Source organism: Vanessa tameamea, chromosome 21 (assembly GCF_037043105.1).
Source record: "Vanessa tameamea isolate UH-Manoa-2023 chromosome 21, ilVanTame1 primary haplotype, whole genome shotgun sequence".
Lineage (NCBI taxonomy): Eukaryota > Metazoa > Arthropoda > Insecta > Lepidoptera > Nymphalidae > Vanessa > Vanessa tameamea.
This window is the reverse complement of record NC_087329.1, coordinates 4,898,081-4,913,375: the sequence shown is the minus strand read 5'-3', so window position 1 is coordinate 4,913,375 and position 15,295 is coordinate 4,898,081. Positions and strand designations below refer to the sequence as shown.

Genomic DNA, 15,295 nt, shown 5'->3' with positions numbered 1-15,295 from the left:
AATTAACAATTAAAACAAAAATACTTAATCATAATAAAAAATACCATAACAGTTTTTGTATAGAACATTTCTTTCACTGATAGAAGGTAACTGGCGGTTGTAAAATCAGCCATTATATCATTTAAATAAAAAAATTATAAAAAAACTTAAAAATACTGAAAAGAACTCATTTGAAACAAAATCAAGCGATTAAAAAGTTTGTATACAAAATTCTACCATTTCTGTAGTCCTTGTGTACTATATTAGATTAAAATTGTTTATTCAATTTATCATAAGTCTTAAAATTAATGTTTTACACTCAACAGATAAAATATGGATTTCTATAACTTATATAATATTATATACTAAAATACATTAAATGCATTATTAAATTTAAAGTAATAGTGACATCAATTTTGATATAACAACAATAGAAATAAGCATGTTTAATGTTTCCACTAGTACATAATTTTTTTTAAAACTTTTAACATCAAAAACATACATTATGCCGAAAAAACGAGATTGCTCTTACTCGAGATAGTACATGTTTAATTTATATGGTAATAATAAATAGAACTATTTTCAACCTTTGTTCATAATTAGAAATTTGGACAACATTACTAATCTGAAAAAAATACATACAAGAATAATTAATTGAAGGTTATTTTTATATATTAGAATTGTATAAATTTGACTTTAAAATCAAATTAACTTACACTCTACCTCTTTATATTAAATGCTTCAGGAACTTAATTATTCTGCTTCTGGGCAATGGCCGCTCGTTCATTGACATCAATAATGGATAAGTTAATAGATGCAACAATTCCGTGAAGAACTGATATTGCTGCTTTTATAACTGCCACAGGCATGGATATCAAAGCGATCAGTTTAAATAAACCAAGTCCCAAAACTGAAAAATAACATTTTAGGATATTTAAACATACAAATAGTATTAGCAGAGTTTTGATGTATATAAATGTAATTAGGTATTAGCATTAAATTTAAATGTACTAACCTGTGGGGCCTGTGAAGAAGTACATCACATACAGGGCTGCATAGAATGCTTCATTACCAGCACACATGAAGAACAGTACATTTTTATTTGTATAGTACAGATGCATTATGGGATTCTCTGACATATCAATAAATTTGTGTGAAGTCTTCCCTTGTAAGGTAGAAGTGTGCAAATAGAGCCAATGACATGTTATGTCAATAACCATAGAAAGTTGGAACCAGAAGGTGTACTTTGGATAGAATGTAGCCAAAGTCATCATTAAGCCAGCAGTTCCAGCACGGTCTGTTAGCTGGTCCAACATAGCACCAAATTTAGTACCTGAAAATTTTAAAAAGAAATTCTAGGTTGGCAATTATTTTTATTTTATTTTTTATTCAGTCAAAAACTTGAATTAATTTACCTATCTGTGGGGCTATTAAGGTTATAGCATAGCAACTGTTGCTATCAAATATTTGTTGCAGATTGATAAATGTTGCAGTCGATAAATAAGTAATAAGTATTATGCTACTGCATAGGTCCATATTATGGATTTATAATTTTATGATTTGATATCACTCTGCAACAAATATTTGATAGCAACAGTTATTATGCTATAACTGTAATAGCTCCACTGGTATCATTGCACCTATTCATCAATTATACTACCCCTACACAGCAATATGTGATACAGTTATGTTTGACGGGCCAAAATCTGGTTTATACTTGTTACAATGCCAGCTATGTTACATTTAGGTATTTATATTGGAATAAAACATTAACAAATGAAATAATAGAAGAAATTGTATAAAAGTAGTTTGAAGTATTAAAGTTGAAATAATTATCATATAATAATTTTATATCTTATCTGATAAAATATTTGGTACAAAGTTATAAAACTTAATAGTCTTAATACATAAAAATGTATTTGCTTACCATTTCTTTATAAGTGGTTATTAAACGACATAACGCAATAAATATACACATCTAAGTAAAATCTCTTAGAATTACACATTCATTCAAACAGGATTTGAATATTCATATTATTGATCTAGTTACCAATATTATAGTCATAACTATTGATATACTAGACATTAAACTATAATTGGATTGAAAGATGCCATACAAATTACTACTTACTTTGATTAAAGTACCGTGCGGCATGCCCGTCGAAGGCGTCCAGCAACGCCGATGTAATATAACATGTACAAGCAAGGATACAATGGGTTGGCATGTAGTAAAAAGATATAATAGCAAGAATTACTCTCCCGAACCCTGAAATAAAAAAAAATCAACAATGATGCAAGGACAACAAGTGTATGATATTAATATTAAATCGCCCTTATATTGACTTACCGATTATGTTCGGTACAAACAAAAATATGTTTTCTTTTGTTTCAGACATTTTATAAAACTGTAAAATCAAAATATTCAAAATAGTAATTGTATATTGGAAACGAATACAAACGCTGCAATAATTTCAAGTAAACTAAACTACTAGCTAGTAAGCACAAGCAGACTTGAAACTTGAATTGATTTTGATTTCCAATCGAATGGGAAAATGACTTTAAAAGCCAGTGTTACCATTACCACTATTATTTTTAGCCTATTTTTTAACAATCAATTGTACATAAGTCGGAATAATGAAGAAAAAAACATTAACATCTACGTAAACAAGCTTGGTAATAAAATTATTTATTTGGCAGCACTGAATTTTGACCTACGAATTTGCAATAACAGTTACAAAATATATTGGTTATATATATATAAATAAATCGCAACGCTTGCTTAGCGCTGTGATGTTCCAGAGGGATTGGGTGAATGTGTTATGTTTTTAGTCTTAAATTACCTCAAAAAATCCACATTGTGGGAAAAAAAAGTAGAAACAGTGCTTTCACTGTTATTTAACGTTTTTTACAAACATGCTTATCTGGTTGTTTACATGAGACAATAATCTAAATTATGAAATTAGTTCTGCTGACCTCTCCTCTCCGTGCTATGTATTTTAATTTACCCTACTTTTTCATAAAAAATACTCATAGAGTTTAAACTGATGTAACAACAATAATTTAGCTAATATTTTTTTTTATAAATAAATAGTTATTATCACATTACTACCTAATTTTAGCCATAGCTGTGTTTTTTTACTTTATCTGCTGGATTAAAATGTAAAAATAGAAAAGATAAGAGCTAGTCAGTCAATAAATTTTTATTTGAAATAAATTTAATAAATTTCTTAAAGATTTTGAATATTTTTATTAACCTAACCTGCTAATAATAATTATTGTTATTTAGTTTATAGTATTGCTAGTTAAAAGAATACTCGTTTTTCTCCGTTTGGATTGGGGGCGCGAGTGTCGTAAAGTCATCATTAAATCGCTAAATTTGTAAAAATGTTAGCTGAAACCTGTCGAAAATGATAGATTCGCGTTCGCGGAGTAATAGAACTACAGATTAGATAGCTTACAACAAAATGGTTTATTAGTTTAATTGTGTAAATATTCTAAAAGAGGTAAAGAGTGATTTCAGTGTGCAAAAGTCATAAGACTTGTGTCATCTGTCTGCTCTTCCTTCAAGATGGCTCCTCCACCGGAGTATGATAAGGAACCAAAAGCCCCGGATAAAAGTGTCACAACTGTTTCCAATGACGATTCCAAAATACTGTACAATATCATTAAGGATCAGTCTATTAACTCTGATCATAAAATCACGACTACGGGTGCCAACTCTGAAGGGGAGGTAAGTTGACCTTTTCTGCTATTTATTTCCTTTCCTAATAATAATATAACTTTATTTACTTTTGCATTCGTACGAGGTATATTGTAAGTCGATCTTTTTATATTGAAACAAATTCCTTAATGACGAATTTTCGTAACATGACGTTAATTAGTGTGTAGTAACGAAAATGGCGAAGGATAGAGTAAACGTCAAAAAATAGCTGATTTTACTATTTTTATTAATATCAAATTTATAAATAATCCACGTCGGTTTTTCGTACCCTAAATGTCCCCGACATTAGCGTTTTGTATATACTTTTTTAAAGAAATCAAATCATATATGGTTCATTTAAATTCATATGTGTAACGATTAAATTTGAAAAATGTTTACATTAATACAATATTTAAAATAAGTCTACATTATAAATTTTCAGGCCTTAAGGTCAAGCTAAAGGCTGCTTGTTAATGAAAAGATTAATTGTTAAAGATGAAAAGATATGTACTATACCTAATCCATAAAGGTTTTCTGTTTAAAATATATAGTAAATTTTGTTAGAAATGTCACTTGTAAAAATCACAGACTTAAACTTAAATAAATTTGACAGTACCCAAAAATCTAAACTAAAGATTTTTAACCAATTAATAAAGACCGATTGTTACAACTTCAAATGGATTTTTGTTTTAAAATTTTATCCTCATTCAAACAGCCTTTATAAAGAAGACAATTGAAACCATATTATTTTTTCAAAAGAATTACATTGAATTGAAATTGAGTTCAGTTGTTTAATTATTCATCTCTATAAGACAGTAGATATCCCAATCAGGTGATATTGAATTTAATATATGATGATATAATTTCTAATATCTCTTATTTGACTCATTTCGTTTTATTCAAATAAATACATATTTATTAAATTATAACATGTTCTCATGAGAATAGTGATTTTGTTTTTAACATTCTCATGAGTTTAGACTAGACTATACTCAAAAGTATGTCATTTGCACTGATTCACGTAGACTTCAAGATGACTAGAACCTGTCAGTCTTAACTGAACATTCCCAGGTAAGGCAGACTTCCTTTTTGCCTAATTTACATTGTGGAGAAAAGCGTAAACATTGTGAGGTGATTTTGGTGAAATACAGCCTAATGTCTAGTTGTAATAGACTTTCTAAAGAGGAAAGTAAGGCATTTGCAAAGTAGTGGAGTTTTGTCAGTCAGTTTCTATATAGTATAGTTTATACTTAATTATTCTTCAAATATATATATAAAGAGAAATTAAATAAATCTATATATATAGGTACAGTGAAGTTTTGTTAACATGTTAAAATATATTTTAAACAAAATAATTTCTGCAATATCAAAGTTTTTTTTACAATATAACCAAGTTTGATTGTGTTATTCTTGTGGCATGATTATGTAGGTGTTATGTTAGTTACATAAATAGCTAACCCAGTTATTTATGTTCTTTCAAGGGGTTAAAATTACTATTAAAAAACTATATTTTTGCCATATTTAATAATAATAAAATGCCATGACTTTTTATGTTAATGATACAATTATTTTTTTAAAGATTTTGTAGCAATGAACTTCAAATGAAAAAATTAGTTGTGTTTAAATGTTTCGTAAATTATACCATGTTAAATATTTTTTCAAATACAAAATTGGTTTATCAAATGTAAGAATATTTTTTTATAACCCTTTGGTAGATCAAGAGATGAGAGTGCTTTCTACTTAGACACACACTTCAGTTTTATGATATAATTACAGATACCAATATAATACAGTTTCCCAATATTTATTATGATTGCCTTTAACTATTCAACAATGGCGCAATGTCACTGCTGTAATTATTACATAATTCTATAAGGTTGCTTTTCCAAACTGCTTTATTTGAGCTGTATTATATATTGTTATCATATACAGCCCATATGGTATATGCTGTACTGGGGTTTTGAATAATATTATTTTAAAAAAATATATATTCCTATCCCGGGCTCAACTTTTTCACATTCTCATACTCTCAATCATATTATTACTTTTGAATTTTGTCTCAGCACTGCAACTTACTTGCAGGCAATATTTTAATGTATGGCTATTTTATTTTTCGTTTTGTGACATCACTGTTTGCTCATGCTTAGTTTAATATTTACAAAGAAAATATGATTCATCATCCTCCTGCCCTTATCCCAATTTTATTTTGGGTCGGCGCAGCATGTCTTCTTCCATACTTCTTTGTCTGATGTCATCTCACAAGTAACATTCTTTCTAGCCATATCGTCTTTCACGCAATTCATCCATCGTTTCTTTGGTCGTCCCCTACATCTATATTCATCCACATCCATATTCCAGACCTTCGTTGCAACATGATCCTCATTCCTCCGCATAACATGCCCATACCATGGTAGCTGGTTTCCTTCATAGCTCCTCCTCCTTCCTCATAGCTTTCGGTTACCGGTGCCACTTTTAAACTTCCTCTTTTGTACTCATTCCTTATTCTGTCCATTCGCGTAACACCACACATTCCTCTCAACATTCTCACCTCCGCCAAAATCATCGTTAAAGAAAATATGATTATGAATATGTATTTGAAAATTCTAGAATGCGTTTCTAAATTCTCAACAATGTCCAGTTTTTAAGTTCGGGCTGCTCCTGCGAAATCACTTTTATATTTTTATTTACTGAATGTTCATCATTTCGTAAATAAAAATACACAAGTTTTGTGCTGGTCGCCCTAATTATGCTTGCTAATTAGGAGACTACCACTTTACTGCAGTTGGTTCAAAGAGTATCCTTCTTCATCACTTTCCTAATAATAATACGAAGTATTTTTGTTGTAATTATTAAAGAAAAACACATATATATCCAAATCAAATTAGAGTAAGAGTAAACACAAATAAACAACTTTGACATTGAAATGACGCGATGTCATTGGTCGAGATCTTGAATAATCAATAATATTCAACACGAATTCGCCAAAGTATCCGCGCAAAAAATAGCGTTTTTAATATTGGCCAAGTAATTTATCGGAACTTTCGAAGAAAAATTAAAGTGGGTATTAGAAGTTAAATGGAATAGTGTTGCAGTTTAACTAAAGATATATTAATCGAGAACTGTGTAGTGGATAATAAAGCAGAGTATTTAGTAAATCGCTTTGAATTTGTAGAGAATAAGGTTTGTTTATTTTTACTCCTACCTCGATTGGAATAGGGTATGATGTTACGTCTAATTTCGTTTTATTCTGGTATATAATAATATTTTTTAATGGAACATATCAATTATAAACCTGCGTACTTCTTTCGTAACTCAGAAACATTAAAGCATAATGTATAGCACGTTTTAACCCTATCGCATCATTCATTTACGAGTAATCATTGAACAAACAAGTCGATCCGGATAAGTAACGCAATAATAGAGACAAATTGAACATTGCGCTGTTATAAAGTTCCTATCCGAAGTATGGAAAATCCGCAGCGGCCAAGAAGAGTGAGATGGAAGACGTTTATATAACTCACTGTTTTAGTATAGCCATGAATATGGTATGGCGTATAAAGACCAGATCAAGAATAGATAGGAAGACAAATTCTGCCTTAGACGGCTGATTAAAGCCATCTCATCGTACATCTTTACTAGGTGGTAGATTGGACACATATATTCAACCAGCAAGCAGTAATACTTAGTATTGTTGTGTTGCAGTTTGAAGGGTGAGTGAGCCAGTGTAACTATAGGCACAAGTGATATAACACCTCAGTACCACGGTTGGTTGCGCATTGGTTATGTAAGAAAATATTAAATTTTCATACGGCGCTAATGTCTATGGGCAGTGGTAACCATTTACTACTGATTACATAAAAATATATCGTCGATAAAGATGAAAAATTAGATTTAGAAGGTGTCCGCTTCATGTATCCGATAGCTCTAATAACGAGAACCTTACGTGAGAATCTTGAAAATTGGTTTGAACAAATACTGTTGCTGAAATTTTTCACGACGCAACTATGACATATTTTTTAAAGGGTTAGAAAAGCTATTAGCCCGACTTGCTTAAAATATTGAAGTTTTGGGTGACGAGGAAATTAGTTCTAATATTTTATATACAATTCTTACATCCCGTGGACTTTCAGACTTCACATTATGAGCTCGTCACGGTAACGAAGCTAATTAATCAGCGGTTTTAAATATTTACTGTCGCTTTTCAATACACATTTGATAGTATTATGTATAAGCAAAAACCACATTGAGGCGAGTATATTCTAGTACAAACAATGTGACACGTTGGAAATATCATCGTAGCCTTACGTTACATTTAGCGTATTTATGAATTTCCTACTCGATAATAACATTCAAAACAAACGTACAACTAAAAACCAATGTCAATAACTTTTAAAGGTGAACTGAATTACAAATATTTCAACTTTATATCTGATCAGATCAGATCTGCAATCCCATCTTTCCGTGTGATTTTAATTTACTGCACAATGTGTGAACGTGTCAATCTCGTTATTTGAATTTATGTATTTATTTGAACCATTTTGATAATCCACTAGCTGAATTCCGACTACTATATAGACTAGAAATTCATTTGACATCGATTTGGCGCCGATACCGAATGATCGAAATCTGAAATGTATGTGTATTCATTAGGGATTCGCAATAACATGGCGTTTTGAAAGATAGTTTAGTTGTTATAGGAATTTTCGAAGTAAAATTGGAATATATGTTAGTAGTTACGTGAAATAATTGTATAATTGTTGTATAAATCAATATCTATTCATCTAAGGTTTGTTTATTATTACTCCTACTTCGATCGGAATAGGCTATATCTACTTATTCAGGTCTTTTCTTATATATTTACGATTTTTTTATAACGTCACGTCACTTATCTACAGCTAAAACATTTATGTTCTTAGCGAAACTCTCAACTTTAGACTTGTTTATTAGTTTTTAAATTTTATTCTTATTCTTATTCTTCTTTAAGGTATTTTAAGTTTGCCAAAATACACTTGAAAATTGGAAAAGATCGAGAGTCATATTTAAATAAATATATTATCGTTGTAGTTAAATAATATCATGTTGTGTTGTCTTGAGCTGAGATTTTTTAAATATCATTGAATGATTTATAAAAAAGCTTATTCATAATTATTTTTATAAGCTCCAATAGTGCTTGTAATATTGTATAGTACTTTACTATTCGAATGTTTATAACATTAAGTTTAAATATGCTTTTTTGTAACTTAATTAAGAAAACTAGAGCATAGTTACATTTAATTTAGATATGAACTTCAATGGATGGGCACACTAAAGCTTTCAAAATCGAAATCAAAATCATAGTCTACATGCGATGTGGATTTAAAAGACATTGGCTTTCATGATATAAGATATATATGAAACGAACACAGCAAACAATATAAAGTAATTATTATACAAAATCCCATACAATTTAAGGTTCTATAAATCGTATTGTTAAATATTTCACTAGTCGTTTTTATAGTATGACAATGCTCACAGAAACGTCATTGAGAAAAAATCGTATAACAACTATGGATACAATAGCAAAAACCACGTCAATCGAATCGTCGTTTTTGTACGATGTCGTGTTGCAATAAAATATTAGTTTCTCGTCGGTGTCATGATTGCCCAGTGGTTAGAACACCTTCATTTTAATCGAATTTTGAGTTCGTAATGTGGGTTCAAATCCAGGCAAGTGTCACGGAATTTTTATGTGTTCATATTTCATTCTTGTCGTACTCGTCGGTGAAGGAAAACATTTTGAGGAGACCTGTGAAATCTGTCACGTGTTTACACCAATCCGCATTGGAGAAGCGTGATGGTACTCCTAACCCTTTCAAATGGAGAAGAGACCTTAGCCCTGAAATTAAGAAATAAAGACTTTTAATAGGCTTTCGTACAGTTAGCTTTCACATCTAACATATTAGAGCTGGCAAGAAATTTGGTGTATGAGATCTCAAACCAAATACTGTTGAACCAAAAACTGATTGAAACTATTAACATCAAATTTCGTAACACTCCAGGAAGACAGCATTTGTTTATAATTTTATATATAATATTTAAAGATATTTGGCTAAAACTAAATAAAAAGAAGGAATTGAAAATAATTAATTGAAAGACGTACGACGAGTTCTCAACACAGATGGTGATGATTGCAAACATATAACAAATATACTAATATGTCTCGCTCTTCAACAGATGGTCGCGTACAAGGAGCCTTATAGAGAAATAATATTTAAATAGAACTCAATACGGCATTGTTATCCAAATGACACAGAAATCATTTTTTTACTGCAGTGATCAATTAAAAGATTTATGTTATTAATTATAATACATTGAATATTGTTCGTTGTGTGGGTTCAAATTCTGACAAGTTCCGTTGAATTTTCTTGAGCTTAATTTGTGTTTCCATCAGCATCCACATGAGAGGGACCACAACAGAAATTCCAAAACTTCCAAAAAAAATAGCAAAACATAGTCAATTTATAATAATGTAACTAATTACTATTTTAAAAGTTACCGATATAAGTAAATGAATTATAGCTTACTGATTGAAATTAATATATTTAAATTTATTTATAATTTAATTAATAGGGTCTCTACTCCGCTGTTGCTTTAGGGCCTCCATTCCTTATCGGCCTCAGGGCCTCCAGACCTTTATATCCAACTATGAAGAAAAGTCTTAAATATATGGATATTAAATTATTATTATTCGGACGTTTTATCACGTGATTTACAATTGGCATATTTAATTACATAATTATTAATTTTGAGATAAGCGAGCTGCAAGCTATGATTATATCTTTTGTGCTTGTAGTAACAATAGCTTATTCACCCTTCTAACTGGAACATGACACTAGTAAGTATTGCTATTTGACGGTAGAATATCTTATCAGTGGGCTTTACGTACGCAAACGGACTCGCACAAAGCCATACTACCAAGAAAACTACCGCGAAGCAGTCTAATAAAATGCCATGATTACATTAAATAATACCATGCATAAACAGGGTAAACCCTCTATAATCATAGTTTGGTTAACAATAGACACATTATCCTCTTTTAAAATTAAAATGACGCGATTTATTTTGTAAAAATTATAATAATTAAACTATGTATGTTTAAAGAGATAAGTATTTATTCAGCGCTTTTATCTAAATATCCCAACGGGAATTTATATTTTTAATGCGTTTTTTTATTAAGTTGTCCTTTCGTGTAAACCTTGAATGTGTCAATCGCAGAGTCCATATGTCACCGTAAAATTGTAAACACCGTTAGATTATAATCTATCTCGCGATATTTTGAACTGTCGAATGATTGTAAACATGTAACATACTCCTTACAATTTAACGCATCACTTATCGGTAGAATACAATCTACCGAATATAATTAAAGTTAAATTATAAAAACTCTAACCGAAACTATCGATATTTTTGACGTTTTATTTTGAGTTAAATCAACGTTCACAAAATTTAGGCGGTTTACAATCTCGCGAGATAGATTACAATCTTACGGTATTTACATTTCTACGGTGATACATATATAGCATAGCATATCCCAACTACAGAGAAGACATGTAAACAATTTTAAAATTGAATTGCTGCGATATCCTTTGTCGATTCGCGAAGAAATTGGGTTTTGAATGTCGCTGAAGGTATCCAAACTTTGAATAAAATATACTCAAGGAATTCAAATGGTGATATAAGTAGTTAAATGAAAATGTGGATAACTGTATGTAGTGAATAATATAGCAGAGCAATAACTCTGCTATATTGATATATATAATGAGAGATTGATGAATAAGTAATAACTTATTACCATATCAATCTAAGTTTTGAGTATCTTTACGCCTTTGATTGGGATAGGGTTATATCTCAATATTTCTTACTTACTTCTTTTTGGTGTTTCCTTTAAAATTTACTTACTATACTATATATGACGTATAAATTATAATAATAACGAATTATATTAAAATTCATCGTCCCTTTAATGTTAATCGGACTTTGACAAATATTAAAAATAAACGTACAATTTATTTGAACTATATATACAGTGATGTTTGGTACATAATAAATTAAGATACCAGTCGATTTAAAATTCGATATCATGCAAAATGTTGCGAATCGCCAATATTCTTTTTAAAGGGACTCTTAGTTAGTTCAATAGAATACCGGAAGCTTATCATAAATTAGATAATAATTATATTTATATGACCGGTATGGCGACAATTTTCGCCGTAGACTAGCCAGGTGCGATTGATGTCAGAAAATATTATAGCTAATAGAACTACTACTCCTAGCACAGTACAAAGACAGGTGCAATACCTATTAACTATAATCTGTTGGAATGCCAATCCGACAAGAGAGTTCAGTTGCAAGAGCAAGGGCTCTTAAGTGTTTTTCGAGGTACGGAAGTTTAAAGTCTAAACTAACTGGCTGCTACTAATAAATTATCGACAGCAAAACTCAATAACTTTTTATTAGCCCATGGCTGGTTTGCTGGTTAAGCCCAGAATTTCTCGATCCAGGCGGCCTTATAAGTTAGTCATATATACACATAATAAAATTGGAGTGTCTGTTTGTAATATTAAAATAACCGCTTTTTACTATATGCATATGTATGTATATGTCACCGTAAGATTACAAAAAATCGTTAGATTACAATCTGACGAGACAGATTGTAGTCTGTCGAAATATTGTGAACTGTGAAATATGATTGCAATTAAACGCAATATTTTTCGCTATATTGTAATCTATCGATGGGAAGCGGGCAAATTGTGAACTGGCGTAGAACAGAATGCATTTCGCGCGCTGATTGGTTGAACGTTACGTCCCCCCGCCCCCCCGGCATCCGCCATATTATTTCTATCTAACGATGTTTGTAATCTTACGGTGACATATACACGGTACATACATATATACCAAAATATATATTTTTTTAATTTTTGTCTGTCCGTCTGTGTGTTTGTTTCGGTTAATCTTAAGAAAGGCTGGACTGATTTTGATGGATCTTTTACTGGCAGATAGCTGATGTAATAAGGAGTAACTTAGGCTACAACAATAACTATTTTGTTAAATTCAAACGCGGACGAAGTCGCGGTTACATCTAGTATAATGTATAAAATAAATCAAATGATAAACGAGAAAAAAAATAAGCATCATTAAAATAATATATAAGTATAAAGCATTTTTGTTACTCAATCACGTCAGAACGACTGAATGGAGATGAATGAAATTTGGTATAGAGATAGATTATAGTCTAGACTGATACATAAGTTACCTTTTATCCCAAAAAAAACCTAACACCCTCCCCCCACCTCACACGCAGGCAAACTCGCGATTGTATACAAGTAACTTCTAATTCGTTGGCCTTTTATAAACATGATCCTGAAAACAGAGCGACAAATAGTTGTTTTTTTTTTTATTTAAAATATATGTATGAAATAACAAACGCTACGTATCAAATTAAATGAAATTATAATATTTTGAAGTTGGATTTTGTATGAATCATGAAGAAAGTGGGGTATAGTATTAAGATGTAATTAGCTTTCACCGTACGATTAAAACAATTGCTACAGTACGGTGTGAGTTACCGCACAGTGGTTGTGACATAGATTACCAGCGAATGTAGTGTAGCTGCCGTGGTGGTGGACAATGGTCGTTGCGGTGTGAGTTACGTTGGACTCGGCGTAACGGAAGCTTTCGGCGCCGCGGCCGTATTGTTTCCTAGCTAGACGTTACGCTCGACCACACAAGTTTAACTGTCGTTCGGCTCTTGAAAATACTTGTTTAATTTGTCAGAAATCGTTGGTTTCTTGTAATTCCTTGATATACCTAACTTTTAAGCTTGGAGTTAGCATTCGTTGATCATACTTGTTTGAAAGTACTGAATTTGTTACCAGTTTTTCTCAGAAGAATCTACATTTTGAACAGAGTGATTACTTTAAATATATATCTTTTAACATAAAATTATTAAAGTATATTATTTTGATTTTAAATGGAATTAATAAAAAAGTAAGGTAATTCTGTTATTTCATTGGGTACTCCAGTGAGCTATAATTTATTTAAACAGTTAGACAAAAGTTTTATATTAAGAATGAAATAAATCGCTCACAATTGCACTGCTTCAAATATGATTGTTATTGCGGTCGTGTTATTCGATTAGCTTGCCGTTCACTTCCAAGTCAAATATAAACGGAAAAAGCATTGTAAGCAGCATATATAACGGAATTTTATGTGTCGGTCGGTTTTATGTGAATAAAACAGTGAATGAGCAATAAATTTTTGGCTACTTTTGAGATACTTATTAAATTTGTTTGGAATAAAATTAATACAACAAGTACCTATTTTGATGATCCAGATTGAGAGCTATCACAATGAAGGAATTCTTTGTAAACTATTCATTGTAAAAGTGTTTTCAGAAATTGGTTTGTCAATTGTTAAAATGTACGTTCGCTAATATTGAATAGTACAAAATTATAAGTTTTTTTTTTTTAATATACAAATAGCTAATACTGTTTGTGCTCTTCAAATAAAATTATTTATATAACGAGAAACATATTTTTGAATGAACAAAATCCACAGTTATATACGTGTTTAAAAAACAGGGATTCGAAAAAAATACACTTTTTGACTTAACTTAATTTATGAAAATCATATAAAAAGCCGCGCGCTAGTGAAATTAAAATTTACGATATTTTATTATTGAATGGTTAAGGAATTAATTCGTGATTAATTTTTGGATGGTTTTAGTTTTTTTAAAGTTATTAAAATGGGTGACAATTGGTATCGTCCCATAGTCTACAAGATCAGAGGCCTGATATGTTTATCGAACGTCTTGTCCTGCAATGATGCAAAAAGTGGAGTGCCCACCAAATCCGACAAGTCTAAAAATCTAAAAGATCTAATAACATTGCTCGTTTCGCAACGGTCGAGAAGTGTTGCATCGAATATTATAGCCGGCGAAGACTTCTCACGGAAGCAGCCAAAACAAATATGGTACTTACTCTAATGCACAGCGGTCCTAATTGCATACTATATGTATGATTAAAAAACAATAGCGAACAGAAAGTCGGTTGTTAAAATAAATTGCTTCGCAAGAGAATTAACGTAGAAAACCTCTTAGTATCCTGTAGAGCAGAAGTGGGCGGGCGGAAATGGGAAGCTATTTTTATTTTTTTCAATAAAAGTGTAAAAACATTTATGTTATCGCGCGTTGGTGATAATAGTTTCTGTAATTAAAATAAGTTATCAACTAAAATTGTCAATGTTGTGTGTACGGATCCGTAGTGACTTATTGAACAATTGCAAAAGTTGCGATTTAAGCAGAAATCGACAACAATTTGATTATGAATTCAACATCTTCTTTACGTTAACACTCTATTTTCTAACGCGATTGGTGATTTTAATGTGAATAGCCGGATCAAAAACGTGAGTTTCCTTGTTTTAGTTACTTTAATTTAAAACTAAACTTGCAGAATTTGTTACTTGTCTTAACCGATTACGACGGATTTTTTTGTTGGAATATCTTAACCAATTAGTCGTGTAATCCCATTAATTTGTATCATTGAAGTTTATTGAATTGTTTTTTAGTATTTCTATTAA

General features: G+C 30.6%; 2 protein-coding genes across 3 annotated transcripts in view; one reads left to right on the top strand and one right to left on the bottom strand.

Annotated features, from left to right (window-relative positions):
- Window positions 1–591: 591 nt before the first annotated feature.
- Window positions 592–2,513, bottom strand: LOC113404624 (CDP-diacylglycerol--inositol 3-phosphatidyltransferase). The gene is made up of 4 exons (XM_026645557.2): window positions 2,327–2,513; window positions 2,111–2,245; window positions 995–1,312; window positions 592–889 (listed from the first exon to the last, which is right to left on the bottom strand). The coding sequence occupies exons 1-4, from the start codon at window positions 2,373–2,375 to the stop codon at window positions 729–731; spliced, it is 663 nt and encodes a 220-aa protein (XP_026501342.1). The 5' UTR covers window positions 2,376–2,513; the 3' UTR covers window positions 592–728.
- Window positions 2,514–3,302: 789 nt separating this feature from the next.
- LOC113404629 (uncharacterized) overlaps window positions 3,303–15,295 on the top strand; it is a 36,689-nt gene continuing 24,696 nt past the window's right edge. For both annotated transcript variants that reach the window (XM_026645573.2, XM_026645570.2), the window contains exon 1: window positions 3,303–3,709. In XM_026645573.2, coding sequence (XP_026501358.2) covers window positions 3,548–3,709 — 162 coding nt within the window. In that variant the 5' untranslated portion in view covers window positions 3,303–3,547. The remainder of the gene's footprint in view (window positions 3,710–15,295) is intronic.